Source organism: Bacillus rossius, chromosome 2 (genome assembly GCF_032445375.1).
Source record: "Bacillus rossius redtenbacheri isolate Brsri chromosome 2, Brsri_v3, whole genome shotgun sequence".
NCBI classification, from domain to species: domain Eukaryota; kingdom Metazoa; phylum Arthropoda; class Insecta; order Phasmatodea; family Bacillidae; genus Bacillus; species Bacillus rossius.
In genome coordinates, this window is record NC_086331.1 from 86456167 (window position 1) to 86482207 (window position 26041).

At 36.2% G+C, this 26041-nt stretch overlaps 1 protein-coding gene across 5 annotated transcripts in view; it reads right to left on the minus strand.

The window, feature by feature from the left end:
* LOC134529434 (calcium/calmodulin-dependent protein kinase kinase 2) overlaps positions 1 to 26041 on the minus strand; it is a 466877-nt gene that overhangs the window by 262449 nt on the left and 178387 nt on the right. For all 5 annotated transcript variants that reach the window (XR_010074576.1, XM_063363521.1, XM_063363520.1 and 2 more), the window contains one exon: positions 2155 to 3604. Coding sequence is in view for 4 of the 5 variants with exons in the window: in XM_063363521.1 (XP_063219591.1) it covers positions 2155 to 3192 (1038 nt within the window). In the remaining variant the exon portion in view is untranslated. The remainder of the gene's footprint in view (positions 1 to 2154; positions 3605 to 26041) is intronic.

Genomic DNA, 26041 nt, shown 5'->3' on the forward strand with positions numbered 1-26041 from the left:
GCACGAATTGTTGGAACAACCACTCCAAAAAAAAATTATTCTTGCTTCCATGCGTGTCCATGTCCGAAATTTCTTGGTGAAAGTGTTTGCCATGTTCGTTGCTAACATCACTACAGTTTCGGGTGAGAAATCCAAGTGTGAATGTAAAAAGTGTGACTTAAAAGACATGTTACACACCAGTCTATCGTACCACTGCCGAAGATGTTCCACAAGATCCTTATAGTTTTTTTCCTTATGATTTTCAAGGAAGTTTTTCTACGCTTGAACAAAGGAATCCCAGGCTGACTTCTCATCACCTTTGAGAATATTATTGAAATGTTCATCCTTAAACAGTTTGCGTATCTATGGACTAACAAAAACTCATCTTTTATTTTGACTTCACTGAGATGTGGAAATTTTGTAGATAAATACAAAGATGCTTCCCCAGTGTTATCCATCGCTTTTACGATTTTTTTATAAGGCCCAGTTTTATATGAAGGACAGGGAATACAGTTTTGCTTGATTCGACGAGTGGTTCATATAAAACATTGTGTGTTCCAGGTTTAAGTGATTGATGTACAGGCCAATCTATCTGCCTGTAGTGGCGTGCCCTTGCACGGATGTCCCATAAGCACAAAAAGCAACAGAATTTGGTATAACCTTGTTGCAGACAAAGTAATATGGCAGTGACTTACAGATCACCGGAAATTTTCCACTTATACTTGCCATAGTTTACTGTGATAACAGTAGCTTCATGTTATCATAAATTTCTTTCATGAAAGCTGCGTAACCAATTGGGACAGATGGAAACAAATTGTCATTATGCAGAAGGACATCTTTTAGACTTAACTTTGATGTCATAAATTTTGTTGTCAATTTTCATAGCTGCTGTGAGACCATCTATGTAACAGCAAAATACCAAATTATATTCACTATTGAAAAACTGAATGCAGTCACATTTACCGTCTGGTAAAGACAATTCCACCGCTGCAGTCCAGATGCCAACATTCGGCTTTATCTTTAGATAATTTCATATCCTTACCAGATCATACAACACACATTATGTGATTTTATGTTCCTGTGCTTACTCCTAGTTGTTACAGGAATTAGGATCTTTCGATTTACTCTGTTTTGAATGTGTGGAAATAGCACCAGAATCATTACCACTGTCGCCACTTACTGTAAAAGACTCAGGTGGGATTGGAACAGGCAGTACGACTCCGTGAGGCACTAGTCGCACAGACAACGGTATGTTAGGATATGTCAAGGCTAACCGTTTCTTCTTTGAAATACCATGTGTGACTGGAGTTGTCATATAAAAATAACAATCATTTACTTGGTTTGATGGCTATCTCCATATCATGGGAATAGCAAAGCCCATTGATGATCTTTTATGCTTCAACCAGGAACTAAGACTAGCGACCTAAGAAATGCAACATATATGCGGGCCCAGGGTTTGTCCTGGTCTCCGATTCCACAAACAAAGTACAGACTGTAGGCCTTCTTAACGTCACTTGTTCACAAATATAGCAAAAATTATCAGCAGAGTTTACACATTTCTGAGAATTATTGCATCACACATACGAATTAAACTGAAATAAATCAATATTAATACATTGTTGTATCCCGTCTTGTCCGTACATGCAAAGAACACAACCAGTACGAAAGGATACTGGACTGAACCTGCGCCTCAACGCATATGTCAGGGAAAGTGGAGTAAATCATTGTTAGCGAATTACTGCTGAACGCTTGTCGAGGAATCACCAGCAACAGAATACAAAAGGCAGGCAAGCGATTGTGTCATCAGTGACCTTCCTCCGAGGGAGAACTACAAGTAAATATATGCATAGGCTTTTAAGGACGATTCTGAAAAACTTAAATAACGAAAAAACGAGAGCTAAACTTGCATTTTTACCATAATGTCAGTGTTCAGCACTCTTGAAGACATAAAGATGAACTGTTTTTAATCAATGTTAGAGAAAAAAGTTAATTTTTTTTGCCATTAGAGGTATGTAAACATCTGTCATGGGCAGGAACTATATCTAGTTTATTTTAACTGAGGTGATCTAACCACGAATCAACAGCTTAATCATCTAAATCACTGGTTTAATAAATCACAGGCCTTAGGTAATATAATAAACTCACAGAATAGCTGAAGATGATCAGGGAGCTCACCTGGCCAATGGATTCCATGAGGCGGTATTGTCTCAGCTGAAGGTACTGTCCACTCTTGTCAGTGCTAGCCCCCAAGCTCTCCATCATCTTGGGACTTGGCCGTGTTGTGCGTGGTGAAGAACTGGGAGAAACGTATGTTGAGTGTGGGTAGCTATGGTAGGTGGATGGCATATCGATGGCTTGGCTTTTCGCGTGCATCAACACTGGCATGTGCTTCCTTGCGTTCAACAGATGCTCGCGAGTTGGGAACTTGCGCCTGCCAATAGAGTCACTCGTTGTGTCCGAGGTGGCCAGATGAGCATCTGCATCCCAATTCCGCATAGAAGAGGTTGATGCTGCTTTACCGCCGTCTACCTGGTCGGTCATCGGGTCCACTGTGGCATGATTGTGTGGGAGCTTTATTTCGCCCTCCGCGGGAAAAAAATTGGAACTTGTAGCTGATGCTGAAGGCACTGAATGAATTGATATGTATGATGATTTTACACCGTTGCCTGAAGGACACGATTTTGGATGGTTATATTCTGGTCTATAGTCGCTATCATCGGTCGTAGTTGTAACTGCTGAACTTTTATGTTCCAGAGATTTTCGGCCTGAAACTTTGCTTGTTCCCAGAAGCAAATGAGAAGTTACTGGAGTGTCCAGCTTAAGAGTTGAAGAGGGGTGACAGTTCCCATCGCGTTCATCAACTTTGCTTGAGCTGTTAAGTGCTTTGATCGAATTTGTTTTTAATGGGGAAAAATTTTCATTTGTTGGAAGATTTTGATTTGGTCCCATTAATCTGGAAACAGTTCCACTATCTGAATTATGTTTCTCGTTTCGGTGATCATTTTGATTCTTTGAGCTACCATTCTCTACATTTGTACGAGTTGTATCCTGAGTCGATAGATTTGGGCCCTTATTGCATGGGTTTCTACAGCATCCGAGAGTAAGGTTTGCTATCGACTCTGGATCTAATATCACAGTCATCTTACACTCCCCATCCTTATCCATTTGGTTGGACAGCGCTTTTCTGGTTTCATTTCCTTTCTTTGACTCCATTTCAGAAGTAACAGCGTATTATCTTTCTGATAATAAAAAACTATTTTAAGATCACATTTGCGGGAATACAGTCTTCAGTCAAATAGCTTTGTATATTGGTGCGTCCTGAAACCAGACTATCACCAAAATCTTCGGGATGTCCTAGAAATGCTAGTAAAGTCATTTTGTGCCTTCTTCTACAACAGTTGGATTCATGGGATATTGAAGTATTAGATGTAACATAAGTCATTGTGGGGGCAAAACGTAGAAATATTTATAGGTCAGCATTTCCTAAAGGCAACAACCGATGGAAACAGTTGTTTGCGCCATTATTTGATGTCTTCTCATTCAAGGCACATTTTGGTAAATGTATGTTTATTTTTAACTAGGGTCACGGCGGAAGGTTTTTTCTGTATCTTCTGTCGCAGCAAGCCTGAAACAAAAACCAGTTAATTCAGTGATATGACGTTTATTTTGCACTATCGGTGAACTATAAACTTATAAATTACATATTTCTAAAACATATTGAACGTAAACATTTTTGTAAAAAAACATTTTTAACCTATTTTTTTAAATTTATTTATTCTTATTTCATCTACCGTTTTTTACTATAAAACTTAAACTATTTAAGTGAAATTTTTAAAAAAGTTTCCATTAAAATAATCTTATTTTATTTCTTGAGAAAATATAAGTAAAAATATATGTAATCACACAAACATTTACGTATATTTTCTCACAAGTAAATTTTTTTTCACCTTAACAAAGCAAACACGCGAGTAATTAGACTTTAAAGATTGTAATTTTGGCGTATGGCTTAAATATGCAACCAGGGGAGAGAAATCAGGTAATAAGAGTTTTTACAAGTTCTCAAATGGCAGTGAAACATTAGTCACAACCCATTAGAATACGTTATGAGTTCAAGTAAACTGAAGATAAATATTTATAATTCAGGATAGTGTTACAGGCCTTTCCCGCTCGGAGCTACCTAATACATAATGAATACTGCATTTTACTTTAAAAAATTTCATGCAGAGGCTAAGATGCATAAGCTATTTATATTTTATTTGGGATGTGCCTGTCGTTAGTACACTGAGCGAGGTGGCGCAAGGGTATAATTATATTCTCATTCGGTATGACTGCTATCTGATTTCTGTTCTCCTTGGTTTACCGAAATCATCTCCCTTTCTACGACTTCCCTGCATTCCATACTTTGTACGTGTCTGACGCTAATGACTTCGCTAATGGAACGTGAAACATGAATAAAATTAACTGTAATACAGTTTATGATAAAGAACCTTTCAGCAATTCTCTGAAGTGATTTCGGTAAATCACGGCAAAGTGGAATTGGGTCGTTAGGATTGCTATTAAACCCTAGTCCTCTCTAACGCGATTCTTGATGTCCAAGATCAAAAACACGTTTGGGCGTGAAAATGCACGTGTTCATGGAGGTAAGAAGTTTGGGAGTGACTGTGTGCAACCTTTGCCACGTTATTTATCAAAGTGAAAGTGAGAACGACCTCCATCCCTCAACATCTGGATAGTAAAAAAATAATTAAATAATGAGATTTAATGCTAATGACTCGCTCATACTTTAACATCTGCTTTTTTCACAATACTCTCTACATTCTTACAATTATTCCTGGTTAAAATTTATTTCAAGCTATTAAGTGGCCCGCCTAGTCAGTTTGGTATTCTGCGAGGCAAGATGGTAAGTGTAACACTCGCTGTAGCTTCTAGCGCGGTATAGAGATCTCAGAGGATCTGAGCTGGCGTGCAGTCTTCTCGTCGTGCATAGGGAAACTAGGATCTGGGATGTAATCGTAACATTTTATGGTGGATAAATGAAGATTAATGTGTAATGCAAGTCTCTTAAGCACTTTCAAGAATCTGTGCAGGATGATTCATGCCTAAATATTATTCTGAGAACACGCGTTTTAGCCATCGTCTCTCTCATAAAATTATAGTTTAAAAGCGAAATATGGAAACATAACTTCTCATTCGCCCTCAGCGTATACTAAAGTTTATTTGGTAAACAGACAACACTCGGTTATCTTGAGAAGTTTTCAAATGGCGTGGTTCCTCCTGAAACACTGCACACGGTAGGTGTGCCCAGATAGGCGTGGCCACCCAATAAACTTCCAGCATTAGTATTCATACAGCTATGGTTTGCGCGGCTAAGCAGAGTGACTTCAACAGATACCCACTCCATTGGCCTACACCTACACGCGCCAAGTCCTCGGCTCCACGCTGCAACCGTCTGTCACAGCCCCAGAACCGTCATGGTGCAGTCACTTTCGCTGCTTCCTGCGAGACCCGCCCGTCTGTGTTTGGTCTGTGGGCGTCTCTATTGTCTGTTCCGCAGAGCGAACACGGAGGTTTAGCGCGGGCGAGACTGCGCAGTAGCCCAACTGGTGTGCCTACAGACACGTGAAACAGCCGCTTCGCTAATTAGCAGGAAAGATGTGTACTAAAAAAATGCGGGAAACGAACTTAGTTTTTTTGACGTGACAACGTCTAATAAATTGATGAACGCCAGCTGCAAACACGAAAAAAGGATGACTCATTGTCCCGTTACGCACATTGTCCCGTTACGCTCATTGTACGCTTGCGCCGCATCTATCTCTCTTCCACTCGATTGGAACAACCATCGATTTTACTTTTTCGAGGCACATTAAACTTGAAACACTCCCATTCGTTTCCTACCTTTCCTATCATCGTCCTATCCTTAACAGAATAACACAGATTGGAAGAAGTTAAATAGCAATAAAGTATAAAAGTTAAAGTTAAAATAATCTCTTCGTTAAAGTAATAAACATATTTGAATTAATGAGTGCAAATGAAAGTAAATTTATCAATTAAATTGTAGATTTTATTTTACTCCTTCTTTTTATCCATACAAAAAAGTGAAAATTCAATAAAAATGATTCAATTCTATTCATAAAACTATGCAATCATTTAATCAATGTTTTATTATGACGTTGTCACGTTAAACTATCGTCCGTAAACCGACTTTACAGACAACCAATTTTTTTCATGCATACATAATCCTAGCAACACAATCTGCCTGAACATCAAAACAGCTTATATTTACATTTCATCAAAGTAAAATAAATCTACAAATACCTCACATCACTAGAACAATTTTTATAAACCTTGGAAAAATCTTAATTTCTCATGTTTCAGCTCGGAATCAACCAACGCGTGTATTCTAAAAAAGCAAAAGTTGTTTTGCCTTCAAAGTGCACGGTGCAAACGCGCTACATATGTTCACTCTATGGTTTAGTCCCTCGAATGAGTAGAGGAACGACTGCCTTCCATTTCGCACGAATATATCTAGCACCTCTTATACACATTTTGGCTCGTGCCGTATTACGCAGTCATTTTCAAAGGGAACAAGTGAAAAATGAGTTTTCCATCAATGCTCTCAAGACTCAATGTTCCGAAAAATATTCGTTAACTTGACATTTTCAACATAAATAATTGAAGTAGTAACGTTTCAATTCCACATAAGAATTTAGTTGACGTATAATTTTGTAATAATGACAATATTTCCTTTCACATAAACTAAAGTTATAATTTGGTTTTTTGTTCTTGAAAGTTAGTGTTGTATAAAGAAAAAAATGGATACTGGTAAATAACAATAGAAATACCTGGCGAAGTTTCACTGAGTATTATATTATATTTTGTTTTTGCGAGAAAACGTAAACTCATAGAAAAATCAAATTCCTTTCCAAAACTTCAATTGGTAGTTATTTTGTTGACACTATAAAAATCGTTTTTTATTTCTTTGGCAGTTAAATACCTAATATTTAAAGTGAAAAATATTTTCCACTTAATTTTTAAATAAGCGTTGCGAAATTTTAAATGACAAAGTATACATAAATATAATAAAATAAAAAATACTGTCATGTAATAATAATAAATATTATTGAAAAATAAAAAAAAATATTATTGTAATATAATATAAATAACTTTATTAAATTATAATAAACATATATAACTTTAAGATTATTATCACTGCTCTTTGGTGTACTATTTTGTATTAATTAATTTAAAACAGAATTCTGCTTAAAAGTTTTACAAAAATTTTCATACTTTAACATTAAATCTTATAGTTATTAAAACTGTAATTTTCAAATGATTTCTTTCCTTGAATAGTTTTATTTTTGAATCAACAAGACCATTAATTTTTTTTTTCCATTTCCATGTCCTGTTTCTTTTCTTTGCATGCTGTTTTGAGCTTCGTGTTGGTAGCCGAGAAGTTAGGAGCTAACTAAAGCCTAGGAAGACTTGTCAATTTAAGCCTCTGTGCATAACCGTACGACCTAAAACCTTTCCTTTACCTGATTAACCTTTTTTGGTTGAAATTTTTTGCTTAGTAATAATTACACTTAAAATTGTAATAACCAGTATTACTTACTGACTATGAGTCTTTAATTACATAATTGCGTTTTACTTTTAAGTGTCAATTGGTTTTAATAACGTTGAAATATATGGATTTTATATTTCTAAATAATCGCCATTTTCTCTTGGAAATATCACGATAAAATTATTACTGATTCTAGTTTTGCATAAATTAACCACAGTAGTTTTAAAAATAAATATTTTATCTTTCTTTTATGATTTACTATCTAAAACTACATCTTCAGAATTTATAAAAAATTTATTTTTTTAACTATCTAAACAATTATTTATTTGGTTCCACACTAACAATTTACTAAATTGTGAATTATTTCGTAAATAATCTAACCGACAAGCTGACCCAATCTTTTCAGCAGTCATGAAACAGTCTGGTGGGAATTTCCAAGCCTGGTACACTAAAAGAGTTGCTAGAAGTTATGTATGCTAATCACGTGACACGGGGCAGAAATGTTCCCCAGGAGATGTTAAAAGAGAAAATTTATCATAATTATGTAAAACTCGTTTGTCGCCGGAATGCGCGCAGCGAGGAGGGGATTAACACAAGGGGGAGGGGGGGGGGGGCGTAAGAAGGAACAGAGCCGGCGAGGACAATCTGACAGTCTGGGCGGTTGCTGACAATCTGTTAATGTCTAGGGAAAATGGAAAAGGACTCTTTCTTTCTGTTGGAAATCTTCTTTTCTGGTTTCAGCATATAAGGCATTGCGTAAAGATTTTATATGTTATGTCACATAAATAAATTTATTAGCAATCGTAGTATTCGCTGGCTTTACGTATCATATCAGTAGTCACGCCTAAAATGAAAGCCATCAATAAAATGAAGTGAAAGAAACGGAAATTTTTGGGCTATGTTCCGAAACACTGACATGAGTAATTTTTAGTTAATCCGTTATCCAATAAAATATTATTAACACGCACTAAACATTGCGTATTATAGTTTTTTTTCCTTCAATTAGTTTGCCGGTTGCTTAAATTTTGAGACATTGCACTGAATAGTTTATCCTGCAGCCATCGTAAAAATCTGAAATTAACAACAATAAAAAATCTGACATGCCGTCTCACTTATAGAAGAATGTGAAAAATCGTTAAAATTCCCACCCTCTACCATTGCGTCTCCATACAAATGGATTCCGGATCAAGAATGGGAGTTTTTGTAATGCGTTCGCTTTACTTACAGACGATGAATCCATTATCAGTGCGGATATCGACCGCACGCGGCACTATGCTAATACCTGTTTCCTCGGCCGTATGCATAAGTGTATGTATGTAGCTACTGGAGAGAGTTTGCGTAATAACCATAGCGAGATCATACCTAACCATCTTCGATTTATAATTTTTTTGGATGAATATTTGAATTTAAATTAAATATTAAGCAGAATTATTGGCATAAAAAACCCAAAATAAAATATTTTTAATCTCGTTTGCGTTTACATAACCTGGTATTCACTGAACATGTTCTGCAAGTTAAATATTAAAGATTATATTTTTAATTTTTATTCTGTCTCACGTCTCATAGAACTAGGAGTGGGAAAGTAGCTGGAGACATTCAAGGCGACGCTCTTTAGCTGTCACAATTACTGCTCTCTAATTAGAAAAAAAATTAACGATATAGAAAATATAAATTGGGCCTATTTGAGGGGTTTTTAACCCCTTAAACTCACCCATTAAGGAGGGCTTTGCATGCATTATTTGTTATTTACGTGCGTACCGATGAGGAAAATAGCACATGTATCCGTAAGTAATATTATTGTAAACTGGCTAACGTGAGTGTCACTCTTCGTCTTAATTTGTATTATTTTTCAAGCAATCACATTCCAGAAATTTTATCAACAACCATTATCTTGTCTCAGTGAATCACCTATTCCTTGGGGATCGCGCTTTACATTGCATACCATATGACATGTAGCGCATAACCTAGTCGTGTGGAAATGACATCGTATGGGAGCTTAATCATTTAACCTGTCTCATACTGACCCTCTTGACTGTGCTTCACTATGTTAACTGCATGAAGTTTATGGTTATATACAGTCTGAAAAATTTATGTTAGTTACGTATGCCTAATATGGCACGCTCAAAGTTGGAAATCAAATTTTACTTACGGGAATAACACATATATAGACTACTTATTAAGCACACCTAAGGATAGTCTTCTGATATTTCTAGTGTATGCGAGTGTTTAATAATTATTCATCAACTTGAAGACATTACACCTAAATGATTGGTGGAACGTATCAATTGCACCTCGAACTAAAGCTTCCGACACTCGCAGTACAAAATTTAGTAAGATTTAAATTTGTACAAAAAAAAACAGCGCGTGTAACTCAGTACACGTAATAGAAGTGAATCTTCTTTGGCAATTAAAACCTTGACTCGTAAGTACATCGTAAGGGGTAAAATGGCAGAGAGAAGAAAGAGAGAATAAAGACAATTTTCCAAAATACTTACAGTATTAAAAGGATTTAAGGAAAGTATTAAAGGATCATAATGAAAACATAATAGCCAAAATATAATTTAATTTTGGAATTTTTTCCCCGATATTTACACCAATGTTGGTATTTTAAATTTATGATAACTAAAATATGTTCAAACGTTGTTTACAATATAATAAACGCAGCTGACCTAACTTAACCGAGCGTTTACACAAATCTATAGATGTTTAAATGTCACTTACCTAACCATCATTAAAATGTTAATTATTTTTAAACTACCAAAATTTTGAAATGCTATTTTACACAATGATTATAAACAATATAACACAACCCGGTTTTTTTTTCTTTATTTTATTTTTCAAATATTTAAGAAACCTTACATTTTGTATTTATTAGAAATTAAGTTAGAAGAAATAAATTAATTTGCATTATTTAACGAAACTATTATTCACTTCAAAATACTGCTCAGGATATCCATATTATTGATCAATCAATAATGATTAATTAACAATACATTTTACTCACTGTTAAAATACACCATGCAGAAAAATTATGCGTGGTTCTGTTTATTCCAACAATTTTGCATTTTGGAACACGTTAAATCTCTGAACGAGTTATGAAATTCATGATAGGTAGCACTATCTATGAGGGGAAAGTCAGAGACTGTCTCAATAGCGCTCTCTACGCTGCTGGTTTACCAAGGAGGAACGTGAGCGCGCTGGTAGCAAATATATAATTTAAGGTATTCACAGCTGACTGTATGGGATACCTATATGTACTTACTGAAACAAGCGCATGCGCAAACTCTCTGTCATATTCTTCCATTCATCTATCTCTCTCAGTTTTTTTTGGCAGGGGACGAATCATTGCACAAAGAGGTGAACAAAAACGAGCGCAGCTACGTATATAGCATTGTTCTCGCTTTATATCTCTTTGGCCAAGTACCTATTCTCTGTCCTTTCCGCGTCAGAAACGTTTCACAACAATGTTTCACGAAAACGTTGCATTAAAATATGTCCTTGAAATTTGACTCTGATCACGCTCAAAGAAGTTTCACTTCAAAAACCTTTATTTCTAGCATCACGAACCTGTGTTCTGACTCGTGAACTGACTTTGCACTTTTGCAAGACTTGCCTACGGCAGGTTGCAGAATGCTCGGGTTTTCAGATCCACTCTGCGGGAATTGCTAACACATCCTCTCTCTTTCCCTCGGGCACTCACTCCCTTGCTGGGCCTGCAGATGACGTGTCCATTCTGGTTCGCTGACGACCCCTTACTGGATGAGGGGACTAGAGGTGGGTGGGCTACAGTGGTCTGCCTCTCCTCTCTCTGTTCACGCCTCGTGCGAATACACGCCCCTCTGTCGACGGCTAGGCTTCCAGGGCGTCGCGTCGGTAAGAAGTGTGATTAAAAAAATCACTCCAATCAAAAACATTCCATGAAATATTCAACAGTAGCATCTAAAAGCAAAACGTGAACAGCAATCACGGAAAAAAAAAAAAAAAAAGGGCCTCCTTTTCAAGAAACCAATTTTCCTTCAGGTAAAATAATCTCCTTTTTTCTCATTTTTTTTTCTTTGAGAAAGTAATTTTGTATTTCAACCACAAGGAATTTGAATGCAATCAGGGTTGGTATAATGAGCTGTCGCTATTTTGTACTCTCTGAAAGGAGAAAAGAAAGTGTTTGAAAGTGAATATGGGGCTAAATTATTAATTAATAATTAATATTTTATAAAATAATTTATTTTGACAATGCAAATCACTAATTACATTTTATATAATTCCACTTAATTAAAGTAGTGTTAATACATAGATCATTGCATTTAATACATACATTTGAAAAAATAATAATATAAATGGAAATCTCAAATTTAATCTAATTTTTATATCATTTTTTAAAACCAAAACAAGGCAAATGGTTTGTATATATTTTAGAGGTTTTCTTTATAGATAATAAAAAAAACAATGTTTTCAATCTAAAATTTGATGACGTACATACTTTCATTACATTACAGATCATGTAATTAATGGCATTTGTAGTGTTAAGGTATTAAACTATCACAAAAAAAAATATATTTAAAAAATTTGAAATTATTTTTTATATTTTTATAATATGGATAAGAAGAAAGGTGAAAATATGTTTCTTTGCATAAATATTTTGACACATTAAAGTCATCCTTAAATTTTATATTAATTTCACAGACAATCAAATATTAAAACTTAGTAATGATATATAATATCAAATAAATATTTTTGAAAATAAGGCTGAAAAAAATTGACTTACTTGTATTCATTTTATTTGATAAAATATTATAAATTTATTAAAACTTTTTAAAAATCTATTAAGTAAAAAAAATTTCAATAACTTTAATTAACAAAAAATAAGGTAAATGTATTAAATCATTAATAGTGGTGAAAAAAGGTTATTTAAAATAATAAAAAAAAATGGTTTTGTTTTATATAGTATTTTATGTGATACATGTTATTAATGTATTGCAAGTATTAGTTTATGTTAATTTCTATTCTGTCAACAAAAATTAAATTAAACTTGTTTTTAATACCACATAAATATAAAAATTTTAAATCCTTCTTTTAATTAAAATTGTTAATAAGAAGAGTAGTGTATGTTGGTATGTACTGGTATTGGAGACGGAGTGAGGAGCGAGGTGGATCAATGACCGACAGCTATGATGTCACGGCGGTAATCTTGGATGATCTTGACCTTGATTTTTGACCTCAGTCGCCATTTAAATCCGCCATCTTGACATCGAGCGCACCACTCCACAAACGTAATTTCCCTTTATGGTCGCTGTCTTGAATTCTAATGACATATTCGCCATCTTGCATCTGATGTCACATTCACTTTTTTCGATTATGTCATTTCCACCATACTGTTGTCGTCTACTGGAGGCCGCCATCTTGGATGACGTCATGACCACCATCTTAGTTTTTTCTGAGGTGCAAAAGGCCAGCATCTTGGATACCGACATTTTTTTTTCTGCTGTTTGTTCCTAGAGAGCGCCAGGATCGCTCTGTATTATGCACATAAGGTCGATATTTCATTACCTGCCAATGTTGTTGTAGTTCTTATTGACACGCTAAATTTAATTTTTTTATACAAAACATATTGAAACCATGGTGATTTGAACCATGACAGCTCGGACCACTGGGTTGGACTACATACACCTTTGACCACATGGCCATCGACACATTTACGAAACCGAGAATTAATTAAAGTATGTATATATAAACACACACATTCGGACTTGTATTTTATAATTTAAAGGTAATAGCATCACCCACTAGGGGGTGCTGCCGCTATCTTTATTTTCAATACACGATACTAGGCGAGCTAGTTAAAACACATCGCCTGCTAGAGAGCGATGCCACTATATTGTTTTTAATAATCGATACAAGGAGCGCTGGTGTCACGTAGTACACACGTCATGTGCTAGATTGCGTGCCGCCATATTGATTTAATTTTTACCCGCTAGTGTGCAGTATCGTCATACAGTCAACACACATTCGGGTTTGTATTTTTTTTTAAATTGAAGGAATAATAGAATCATTTACGAGAAGGCGTTGTCACCAAGTTTATTTTCCATACTTGTTACCAGGAGCGCCATATAACACATTGCATGCTAGAGGGCGCTGCCAGCATATTTTTTTCTGTAATCTCTAAAAGGAACACTAGTGTCATGTAGTGTACGCAAATTGCTAGATTGCGCTGCAGTCATATTCTTTAATTTTTACAAACTAGAGCGTAGTAGTATACTGTGAAAACTGTCATCATGTCGGCTGCCTTGAGAATCTGTAATTTGTATGCTAGAAATTCGGGGAAAGTTCAAAAATTTATCTTATCAATCGCATATTAAAATAATGATTGATTCGCTCGATATCCGTCCTCGGTTCGATACTGAACTGATGAAAAAATGTAATTTAATTAAATATCATATAAATTTACCAGCCACTGACCGAGAATCGAACCATGGACAAGAATCAATTGAGTCAATCATTATTTAAATGAGTAATTTTTATTGACAATTTTTGGAATTGTTCTTGAATTTCTAGTTTGTTACGAATTTACAATATGGCGGCCAATATGTCATCATCGGCTTACTAGAAGCTGGTAGATGAGTAATTTAAGACTCTTTATGATTTATTATTATTTTTAATTGAGTTTTTTAACCTAGAATAAACGTTTTTGGATCAAACAAGAATTGAACCAAGCACTGTAATTGATCGAATCAATAACTATTTTAAGAAACTAATTTTTTGATGAATTTTAGGATTTTACTGAACTTCTAGCTTAATAAATACGGATTTCCAAGATAACGGCCTAGACAGCCGACAGGATGGTGCACGCTCTGGCAATAAATATTAACTGCATTCTAGTTGGTAAAAATTAAACCAACATGGTGGCAGGACACTCTAGCGACAACGTGTGTACTACATAACACTAGTGCTTCTGGCAGCAAGTACTTAAAACAAAATGGTTGTGGTGCCCTCTATCAGGTGATGTGTGTTAACTAGCACTCCTGGTAGCAAGTTTAAAAAAAAATATGGCTGTCCTGTCTCGAACAGGTAATGTTATTATTCTTTTGAATTCAAAAAATTTAAGTCCGAATATGTGCTTGTTTTTTTTTATATAACTTATTTAATTCTCAGTCTGGCAATAGTCTCAATGGCTGGGTGGTTAAAGGCGTATGTTTTCCAACCCAGAGTTCCGAGCTATGATAGTTCGAATCACAGCACTTCCAATGTACTTTGTATAAAAAATTAAATTAATTATTGCTATAAGCAATAATAACATTGGCATGTAATGGTACATTGACCTTATGTGCATGGGACAGAGCGATGCTGGTGTTCTCTAGGAAGAAACATCAAAACAAAGATGATGGAATAAAAAATGGCGGCCTCCAGTAGAACAAAAAAAAATTGCGGCCGTGACATCATCCAATATGGCGGCCTGTAGCAGACGAAAATAAGACGGTGACCTCCAGCAGACGAAAATAAGATGGCGGAATCCAAGACGGCGGCCATGTTCAAGGTGAAGTTTATGGTCAAAGTCATCCAAGATGGTCTCCGCGACGCCACAATCTAAGATGGCGGACACCACGCCCGACACCATACTCCTACTCCTGGCGCCGGACATACCAATACAGATATACTACTACGAATGCATTTTAGATTGGCAACTTTTGCAAGTGTTCATGTATTAGAATATAATTTACATAATAATTAATGTTTGTGAAAGTTTATTTCTTACATTATTTTAGGTAAAAACATTAAATTGAAGAGGTTTTAATTAAGTAATTTATAAAATTGTAGAGCCTAAAAAGAATACCCTGCGTGCCTAGGTTTACAATCAGCATGAAATTCCTACCGGCAGACATGCGAACTGACTGTGAGTAAATTATTTCATTTACGCTTGACAAGTGTAAAAATTCAAGCACCGGAATAAATCTGCAGGCGTGTGAGAAATAATAAGTAAAGAAATAGCAAATGCATTATTTAAATCGCGGGGTAAAATGTTCAGAAGTGATGGTTGGAACACCTAAACGCTGATTTAGAGTTGCAAAGGTCACGTGAGACATCGGTCAAAAGGGAGTTGAAAGGGAAAATTGAAACTCCCGTCAAACTCGCATAAGCCGAGGGATTACGCGGAGAACGGCTAGAGTCAACACATTACAAAGGGAACAGAGGAACGTCTTCGCTCAAGTCCAAGTATGACGTAGAGAACGTGTCAGCGAGGGTATATGTTTGCACAGCACTCAGCACAGCAGTTTGCGACCAGTTAGGACCTGAGTGGCGAGAAATATCTGCGGACTCAGGATGATCAGGTGGGTAATTTGTGGAATAAAATTTGTAAGTGAAGATATGAAGACAGAGTTAGGATATTAAAAAATAATAATAATAAATCCGAATATGACAATGATAGAAGATGTTTCCTCTCAGAAAGGAACAGAAACTAAAATGCAAGTGTCTCGAGGGTGAGGCCACCTGGCGAGTGGCAAACCTTTAGAGGAATACACTTGTCTAGTAAAGGACGAAAACCACTGCGATGAGGAAACAGCAGCTATAATTGGAACTCGGGTTATCTTTTCCGGGGAGAGAAAGATCCCATGGCAAGTAGTGTAGGTCACACACAGCAAGAGACCGATTGCAAGGCTTAGCGGACTCCAAGCAAGTGGAACTTGTCAGATCAGCTTGGAAGAGTCACCGGATGAGATTAAAACTCCTACTACGGCCACTTTCTTGGTCGCTACACGGCATGTGGAGCTCACGGCAAGTGGATGCGCCGTTTGCATACGACTCGACATTTATCAAAGAATCATTTTAAAAGCCACTCTACTTTTCTATAGTAATTTTTCTTCATGGTTTCGTTTTCAACATTTTTATTGGACATCAGAAAATGTCGAACTAGTGTTTTCAAGAGCGTTTTACGTTGTGAATAATTTGGTAAACAGCATTATTTTAACTATAGGTACATAATATAAATAGGTACATACTATATTTTCATACTAGTATTTAATATTCCACAATAAAATTACAAGGTCACCGCTTGAGGTCCCACAGAGGTGTGATACCGAAGTGAAGGCATAAAAAATTGTCGGGGCGCGTTATTGACGAGAAGGCAGCACGCCGTGCCAGTTCGATGCCTAGCGCGTAGAGACGAAAAGCCGTGTGATGCGCGAGTCAGTGTCACCTTTAGCGCCCAGCCAGGCGGTGTTGCAGCTAAAAATAAAATAAAATAAACCTCCCTCACCCCCAAAAAAGTAACTGAGAACGAGAACTTCGTCCCAACAACCAGAGATCCTCTTCATTAAACTTGCAGCGACTCAGAATAATTATAAGAAGGTGGGAGAGGTGTGAGAGATATTTCTAATGGGAATTCGAACAGGAAATGAAACATGTAGACATATTTAAAACGTTTTTTGAGTTCTTATGGAAATTGTTTCTTACTATTATTTGTTCTTCGTAGCAAAATACAGCCCATAAAAGAATGTCCCAGTCAGGGGCGCAACAACTAAATTTCCAAAGGAGGGGCAATATATACCTTTTTATAAAGAATCATCGATCCCCCCTATTGAAGCGGGGGGTCCGGGGGTCTTCCCCCGGGAAAAATTTGAATTTCAAGGTGGAAAATGGTGCTATTTAAGCAGTTTTATTATCTAAAAATTGAGAACACAGAACTTTCTTTGCCCCTGTTTGCCCCCACTTCAAGGTTTTAGAGGGGGGGGGGCAAAATACCCTTCCCCCCCCCCTGTTGTTGCGCCCCTTGGCCCAGTTATATATAACTTATAATAGTATCAACTGTAAGCTTTTAAGACTGTTGGTTCAAGGTCACAATTAAAGAGTAAGTCAAACAGTTTTAGATAAATACATGCTCGAGTACTGCTTTGTTGTTTTCTCGCTTGCAGCATCACCTACGCCAAATGACGACTCCTAAACGTAAAGCATTTTGTGTTCTGCAATTTACTAAGAGTGAATCTGTAAACATTATTTGGCAACAGGACGGAGCCCCTCCTCATTGGAATCTCCTTGTAAGAGATTAGTTGAACGTCGACGACCCTGACCGTGGATTGTTCGCATTGTTTGAGACGACAAGCTCTTTATCGCTGGCCTCCACGTTTACCTGATATAACGCGATGCGATTTTTTTTTTCTTTTGGGGCTTTACAAAAGATCGTTTCTACATTTCGCCGTACCTGATGATTTGCCTCTGTTGACACACAGAATCGAATAGGCTATTGCTTACGTTATTTCGGACTTTTTAACCGAAGTTTGGGAAGAATTGAGCTATAGGTTGGATGTGTGCCATATAAGAAAATATGGACATATTGAATATTTGTAAGAAAAAAAAAGGTTAGTTTAACTTAAATTTGATGTATGATAAGTTGTAAATAGTCTCAATCAAACTGTGATAATATACCATTGAAACTGTTAAATTATTTTATGGACGTTTGTATAATGCACATGATGCATCTACCCGTGCATGCGCGAGAATACAATCGTCACATTGTTAAATGTGAGCTCGGGTACGTGACATGTTTTTGTCGAAAACGCCGGATACTATAACCACGCTGTACAAAAAAAAAATCACAATTAAAGTTGTCAGTCCGTGGTGAAGATCGTGAAACTCCAATTAAGTAGCAAATCGGCAAGATAAATGTGACGTGAGGGGATGTATTCGGGATAAACTCCTTGTGCTACGTGGCCAGAGGAATGTACCGAGTCAGTAAGTGATATTCGCTTGGTAAAGAAACAAACACTGCTTGGACCACAAGCAGAAAGAATGGACGGTAGGAGAGGATAATTAAAAAACAGACAAGCAAGAGAGAGAGAATGAAAATGAAGCTTCGCGATTAATTTAACACGTGGGCTCGGAAATTGAATTTTAATTCTTTGACTTGCAAAGAGAGATCGTCAGGCGCTCGATTGTGGGAGAAGTAGAGAAATAGAAAAGAGGGAGAATAAGCTTTGTAAGGACGATGCAATATTGTAGCAAATAAAAAGGTTAAAGGTAAAGTTCAGGTTTTTACATCGTACGCAACGAGGCTTAAGTAACGAAATATCCAAGACTTTAGTTTGTTTCGAACCACTTGCTTACCAACTCAGTGTTCATAAATTTTGTCAGGGACTACCAGGACTGGCGTCGAACCCACGTCTCTGACGACATAAGCCTGATGCCTGTTAGATAATTTCTGGTTTCTTCCCTAATTTCTTTTGCGTGCCAAATGACATCGTGCTCGAATATAAGTAATACAAAAATTTCCACTCATATAGCAACGAATACAAGTTTTAAAAAAATTGGAAACTAATAACACTTCTATAGCTGTATATGCACTAGAATGGCCTTTGGTCTGGACTTTACACAGCTACACACATTTGAGGCGACGCTATCTGTTTACTTGCTGCGGACGGCGTGGGGAGTCATGATTGGGTACTTCGCATGCTGCACGTTTTATATTGGCCCTAAAGTGTAACAAGCATGTCACTTTCACTATGGCCCAATTCCAAAAGCAGCTTGACGGTAAAAATGCTTGCAGTTAGCCTGTCGTGAAATCAATGGGCCTATGGTTACATGAATCTCGTTGACTGCGGTCATCAACGTATCACTAGACACCCGGAAATTTCACGGATTCATTTGGTGTCAGCCTAAAATTTCCAGTCATGTGTATTCGCTACCCACATTTGCTTGCATATTGGCTGATTTGTTACTGAGAAAATTCTTTTTTTCTAGTGGGTCGTCGTGATTCTGTCTCTCCACTGTCAGATGGTTAACTGGCTCACAGTCATGAAGGGCAGCGAGGAAAGCAGTGTGATCCAGTCTTTAAAGCAATGCAACTGTAAAAATGCTTGCAGACTTCCTTGCGACCAAAAAAAAATTCACGAAATTTCCGAGTCTCTACCCATGGTTATGATTGTTTTGAACCATCCCAACATTTGCTTGATGAAAGCGTGGAAAACCGAATTCAGGAAAGTCTTACCAGGCTAGTCCAACGTTTTAACTTATGTCATACTTTTTTTTCAACTGTGTGAGAATTTTTTTATCATTAACGAGCTTACCATCCCCTATTGATAGGGGCATTCATATTTCGCGAAAAGATTCCAATACTAGCTGAAAGTTAAAACCCTGTAGCATCGTTTGTGTTTAGTTATTGGGTGAGTTTCTTTCATGTCCATGTCAATTTTTACAACGCCATTAACAGTAATTCAGTTGGAAGCAAATGCGTCCTGAGTGGCTCGGTCAAATAAGGCAACGACTTCTTTCGCAGACGGCCGCCAATCACAAGAGAGAAACCGCTGGTGCGGGTATACCTTGTTGCAGTCTAATAGGCGTTCAGATTTATGCGCGAACAATGCCTGCCCCTACTTATTGATTTACTTGTTATTTGACACACATTGACGGATATCCTGACGTTGAACATCTCTGAGACCGATCCAGACGACACATAGTTACACCAATGCCTTACGCGGGACACGAGCCCAAAACCTCTCACGCCGGGAGCGCCGCGTGGCTCGGCACGAGTGCGAACATGAGCAAGTGGAAACCTGTAACTGTCAAATGAATACCTCGCGACAGTCTGGATTGAAAATTGAACGGCACTGATCATTGGATCAGGGTTTTTTGACACGCCCTGAAGGACTGGAAGCCAATGGAAAACACCCAAGACCCTGTTACACTGTCAAACTTTTGCTTTCAACACCTTCCATTGTGTTGTGTTAATAAAGTTGGAGGGTTATGAAGTTACTGAAAACGTCACGAGCATAGCCTTGTTTTTTTTGACAAGTTGGATGACTTTAGTAACTATCAAATAATTTGCATATAGAAAAGGTAGTAAAATGTGGTGGAAGTTGGACGCAATCAGCCAATCAAAATCGTGCCAAGCGAAAACGGAAATCTTTAAAATGGCGAAGAATAAATGGGCGATTAAAAAGGTTTTAAATGTGAAATAACTAAAATAATATCAATATGAATGTCGTTTGGGAAGTAATTTTATGTGTAAAAAGTAAATTATGTTGTTTCCATAACTTAAAAAGATCAATTAACATTTACTTTATTATTTAACGAATATAAATGTGAATTTAAAAAAAAAGATGTTAAAAAAGGTTCAAAAATTCCATCCAGCACTGCGATGCGTTATTTATTTTCAAAATTATATTAAATCTGTAAAGTTTGAGATAGCTTGGACCAAAAGTAAACTTCGAAATTAGGAAATGATTTAAAACATGTTTGAGGTTATCTGTCCAAATTTATTTGATGGAGAAAATTGGAAGCAATTTTTCGTTCAATACCACCCTTCTAACTCCATTGTCAAATATAGCTGGAGACAAACGTCTGACAGTGCGACAGGGCCTTTGGGAAACCAACTGCCCGAGACACGCGCTACCCGGAGAGAAGGCTAAATGTGGCGGCAGCCGATGGACATGCAGCATCAACTCGAATATGCGCGCGTTTGTATGTTTCAGTTTGGCACCAGGAAACAAAACGAGTGTTTGCCATTGTAGCAAGTCTCGTCCTTAGTTTGAAGTGAGCATTTTGTTGGGTATTTATTTACTGTCTCTCTCTCCTTCCAAAGCACAATTTCTGCCATTAGCACTGTCTGATCGGTTGCCAGAAAATACGCCACAGAACACAAATATTTAAAATGCAATGAAAATATTTAAATGTATCTGAAACTGTTTGTTTTCGAATGAGAATTTTATAAATACATTTTCTTGTAGTATTTCAATAAGTAACAGAGATACGCCTCTTGTTTTAAACTGTTTTTGTCAACTTCTTTAAAATCATATAATATTAAAAATATTGGCTCTATTTGAGCATAGCACATGATATAATGAAATTTCTTGTTTTTAAAAGGGACCGACTAACAGAAATATTTATCCTAACAAACACTTTCAAAATTAGTCATAAGCATTCTTTTTTTTTTCAGAACGCCAACAACTGTAACAATACTGCCAATATACACAAGGTTAAAGTCTCAAAAAAACAAACAAATAGAAAAATTTAAAAAAAATATATATATATATATATAACTCATTATAATCAACGATGGTAAGCAAATAATAATTTGTAATGCAAACAGGCCGGGTAGTTACAATCTGGCAACAGTGTTTGCCATTTACTCTGCACTGCAGTCTAAGAGCGAGACACTCCAGTGTTGGCCAAGTGTGACGCGAGCTGTGATTGACAGGTGACTGACTCACTTGAGGACCGACGGGAGGGGAAGGCTTTTGTCAGGACCACGTCTTCAACGACGCGGCCAGGAAGACCAGGTGGTCGCCGGCAAAGAAGTGCGCCATGAGGGTATTGATTTGATTCAGAGGCAGATAACCGTTCGCCACGCACATAAGCCTAGGAACCCCGCCTACCCGGGTGCACAAAAGGTGTACAGAGCTTCAGAAGGAACCACACCATTTCAAAACTGCTTAATAGATCCGAGTGAAAAGCAGTTAAAAATTCGCTGAAAGTGGATGAACAGTTCCGGTTCCGTATTTCGTTTTTAACTATATTTTTAGAAGAGTGAAAAAAGTTAAAAAGCTGTTTTTTTTTTTTTTTTTAATAATGTTAGGGTATGAAACACCGGTACAGATTATTGAAAGCTCTCGATGGACTTGAATAACACAATAAAATTCATTTATACGCAATAACAAGTTATAGCCACCACTCAAATCCCATGGTTGTTATATGCATGACGAGAAGACTGTGCGCCAGTGCACAGCCTAGCGCCTAGAGTAGATACCGCGCTAGAAGCACCAGCGAGCGTCGTAATTATCATCTCGCCTTACCCACACAAATACCCCTCTTTCTTAACGGTGGTATTTGGATATAAATAAAACTTCTGGGGATGTGTGCCTCACATGTCGCGTGAAGTGTTTTTAATTTTCTTCTGCGAGACAGAATTAACAGATTTAATTTAAGGAAATATGTTTCAGCACCGCTGTGAAAAAACATAACCTGAACTTAATCTGCAGTATCACAGTGATAATATCAATAACCGTCTCCTCTGGTTTCAAAAACGTGACTTGTTGCGCGTTGAGAAACGTTCTCTCGTTCTACGCACGCCAATAAACAGAGATCTGTCTCAAGGCAAAACTACATTAATCTTTGCAACCAATTAGGTGTTGACCAATCAAAGTTAAAAAATCAGCTATGGAAAGGACAAGGCTGCTCCGAATCGTTTCCAAAAATAAACATTTTTTTTTAGTTTGACAGAAGTGCTCACAGCGCTACCAATGCCATATTAATTATTTGAGCTTAGCGTTTAGAAAGGTTATTAGAGATGGTAACACACAACTACTCAGACCAGAGATATCGCATGTAGTGTGTTGCTGTTATTTTTTTTAAGTTATAGGCCTACTTCTTTATGTGCGTTATTAAAAACTGATGCAACGAAATTTTCACGAGCTGATAAAAAGGCTAAATAAAAATTAAAAATATATATGTACTTTAAAATCTTATAATTGAGTGATTGATATTGAATACTAATCCATATCATTAAAAACATTTATTTATTGCATAAATTAGTGATAAAAATTGGGGTTTTAAACATTTTTAAGTGTATTTACAATTGTGCATATATGCTAGGTTATGTTTCCGTATGTATAATTTATCTGCATTATAAATTAGTAAATTATTATTTAATAAATAATTAAAATTAATAAATAAAAATGAACATTCAACATTATTAATTAAATTTTATCATGATTATATTACTAAATTGAATAATTAATTTTTAGATAGTCCACGTTTTAAATTAATATTGAAATATGAGTATTTATCAAAAAAATATTAATATTTTTATACTTTACTAACCGCAATTATAACATCACTCCAGTCCTTTTATTATTTTATTTCTTTTAATTTTTTGTATGCAAAATAGTGTTAGTTTTTTTATTACGCCACGTAAGTACAACGTCTTACGCACGTGCATAAGTACACACACCCTTTTTTCTCCAGAAAAATATGTTACATTTTGTTTAGGTTTACATCCTAAAATAATAAGATAAAGATACGTGTGAGATAAATTTTTCTATAATTGACACTGTGGCAAAAAATAACAATCAGGAATTTTATGTCACATTATAGATAAATGGGCCATCTTTGTAAGAAGCAAAACTATCCATTTTTGAAGTAATAAAGTTATGAATTTTACATGATTTGTATAATCAATTATTTACTAGCATTATTTTAAAAATTAAAAACTTTGCTTGTAAATTAAAGATCGCTGATGGCTATTATGTAAACTAAAATTTTAATCTGTATTAATTTTCGAGAAATACTGATAAGAAAACAAGGTTCAGAGTATATCTGCAGAAAGACGCGGTCATGTATGTACTGCCAAAAGGTATTTTCTAAGTTAAAGAATATTTGATCGCGACAAGTAAAGCACGTTGAGTGGAACACGATCTGCTCTCAGCTGGCGCGGCCCCGCAATGAGGATGTACCGCACCTGCTTACTCGTGGAGTTCCGAACTTAAGGAGTGGGTGTGTGAAATCTTCACCATGTTTACATTTGGGGTCAAAACGAAAACGACACAAACTTTACAGGCTACACGTAGTTAAAGGCAGAATGCTCTATTTCTATTGTCCTGTATTAGAAAAAAACGATGTTTGTGTGCAAGTTTTTATCTTACTAATTGGTTGGATTAGCTACATAAAAAAATACTGCAAAACTGTGTAAACTGCTGGTTAACTACATTTTAAGTAGTTAATTTCTAACTCATTTGACGACTATAAATGGGGCGGAGCCAAGCAGTTCAAGCAACGGCCGTTTAAAGCGCCGCTGTCAACTGTGAGAGACAGAATGTAAACAAGCAGCCACTGATAATGGAATAAGCTAAGTTGAAAGAACTTTCGGGGGAAAAAACCCATATTAATTTTAATTCATTCGAAGTTGGTTTGAGAATTTAGCTTTGTCAAGGACTTGGGAAGCAAGAAGCTTAAAAAAAACTTAAAGTTTTCGTGTGTGTACGAATTACAACGATGTGTGGATAGCGACACGCCGCGGGGACGTGTTTGTGAAAGCCTGTTGCTATCAATGCAAAGAAAACGAAAAGGCCCGATGCATTTATTTTCTAGGAGAGAAAAAACCTAATTCTTCTTAAATTAATCAAGCATTGGAAACCGTTAACTAATTACTATTAAAAAAATACTTAACTGCAAAATAAATTGAACATAAATGTTTCAGAAAACCCGTAGGCCTTATACAGTGAAGTTTTCCTTAAAACTAAAATATATTGTATTTTATTATAAAGTGCATATTAAAGACGAAATCGATTTATAATGGCTTAAGGAACTCGCATCCCACATAGGTAATTGAATTTAATTTTAACTTGAGTATCTAGGATATAGGTAATTTCCTTCTTCACTAACATAGCGTTAACTTCTGGTAACCCACAAATGTTGCCTGCTCAAATTTTGGTTTACTGTGAAACGCATGTTACTATAAAATATAGATTTTTTTTAACCTCTGCCCAGTGTGAATTTGATAAGGTAATTGAAGAGAGTCACGACCTTTCCATGGAATAAATACAAAATAAGGAATATTTGAGCTCTTCTAATGTTAAATCTGCTTTCCGAAATTCATACTCTAAGGGCAATAAATTATTCCAGGGAAATGGTGAGGTAAAAACATTAAAAACGAGAAAAGTATTTTTAAAAAGATTATAATTAAAAACGTTTTAACACTGTAACACCGTTTTACCACTTATCTGTAGTTTTACGGAAAAGCCGCTACCCTCTATAGTCTATATTATCAATCGAGGCCACGCTGCAGGTGTCGACGTATACAATTTTCATGATTTAGCTGTGTTTTTATGGGGCTTATGCACTGTTTAGTTATCGGATCTAGAAAAATTAATAGCCTCCAAACCTTGCAAACTTATTTGCTGCACTTGTATTGTTTATTACCGAGTTGTGTTCTATCTAATTAGATAGCAGGCACAGGCGCAACTGCGCGCGAATGTGGCAGGCCCTTTATGCTGTCCGTCTAAATACATGGTTTTAATGTTACTTTTAGTGTTTAATTTTCATTTATCTGAAGGTTAATATCCCGTTAAAAGATTAAAACTGTCTTTGCTTAGTAAAAAGTTCTCGGACGTGAGCACTTTTCTTTTCATGTTCTAGGCCTACTTACATTTGATCGGTGGCAAAGTTTTCTACGTGGGTGTATTTAGTTTCCCAGGCGATGTGAATGCAAAAGTAATGGGAATGGTATTCTTCTTAAGGAATCGAATGCAACAATAAACTTTTCTGTAAATTGCAGCGACGAAGTGTTTAGAGCAAGCCCGTGCGCTGAGAATTGAACCTACGCGATCGTCCTGCAAACTTAAATTTTCATTATTAAATACGTTCTTTTTTTAAAAGTGTGAAAAGCTATTAAAGACGTAAAACGTGAACTCTTACAATGAGGGATAAAACAAAATTGTATCACTATTTAAACGATTGAACGGAAAAAAATTAAACGCTTCCTTGAGGCCATAAACCGCATAAGGCAGCGAAACGTCTTTGTTT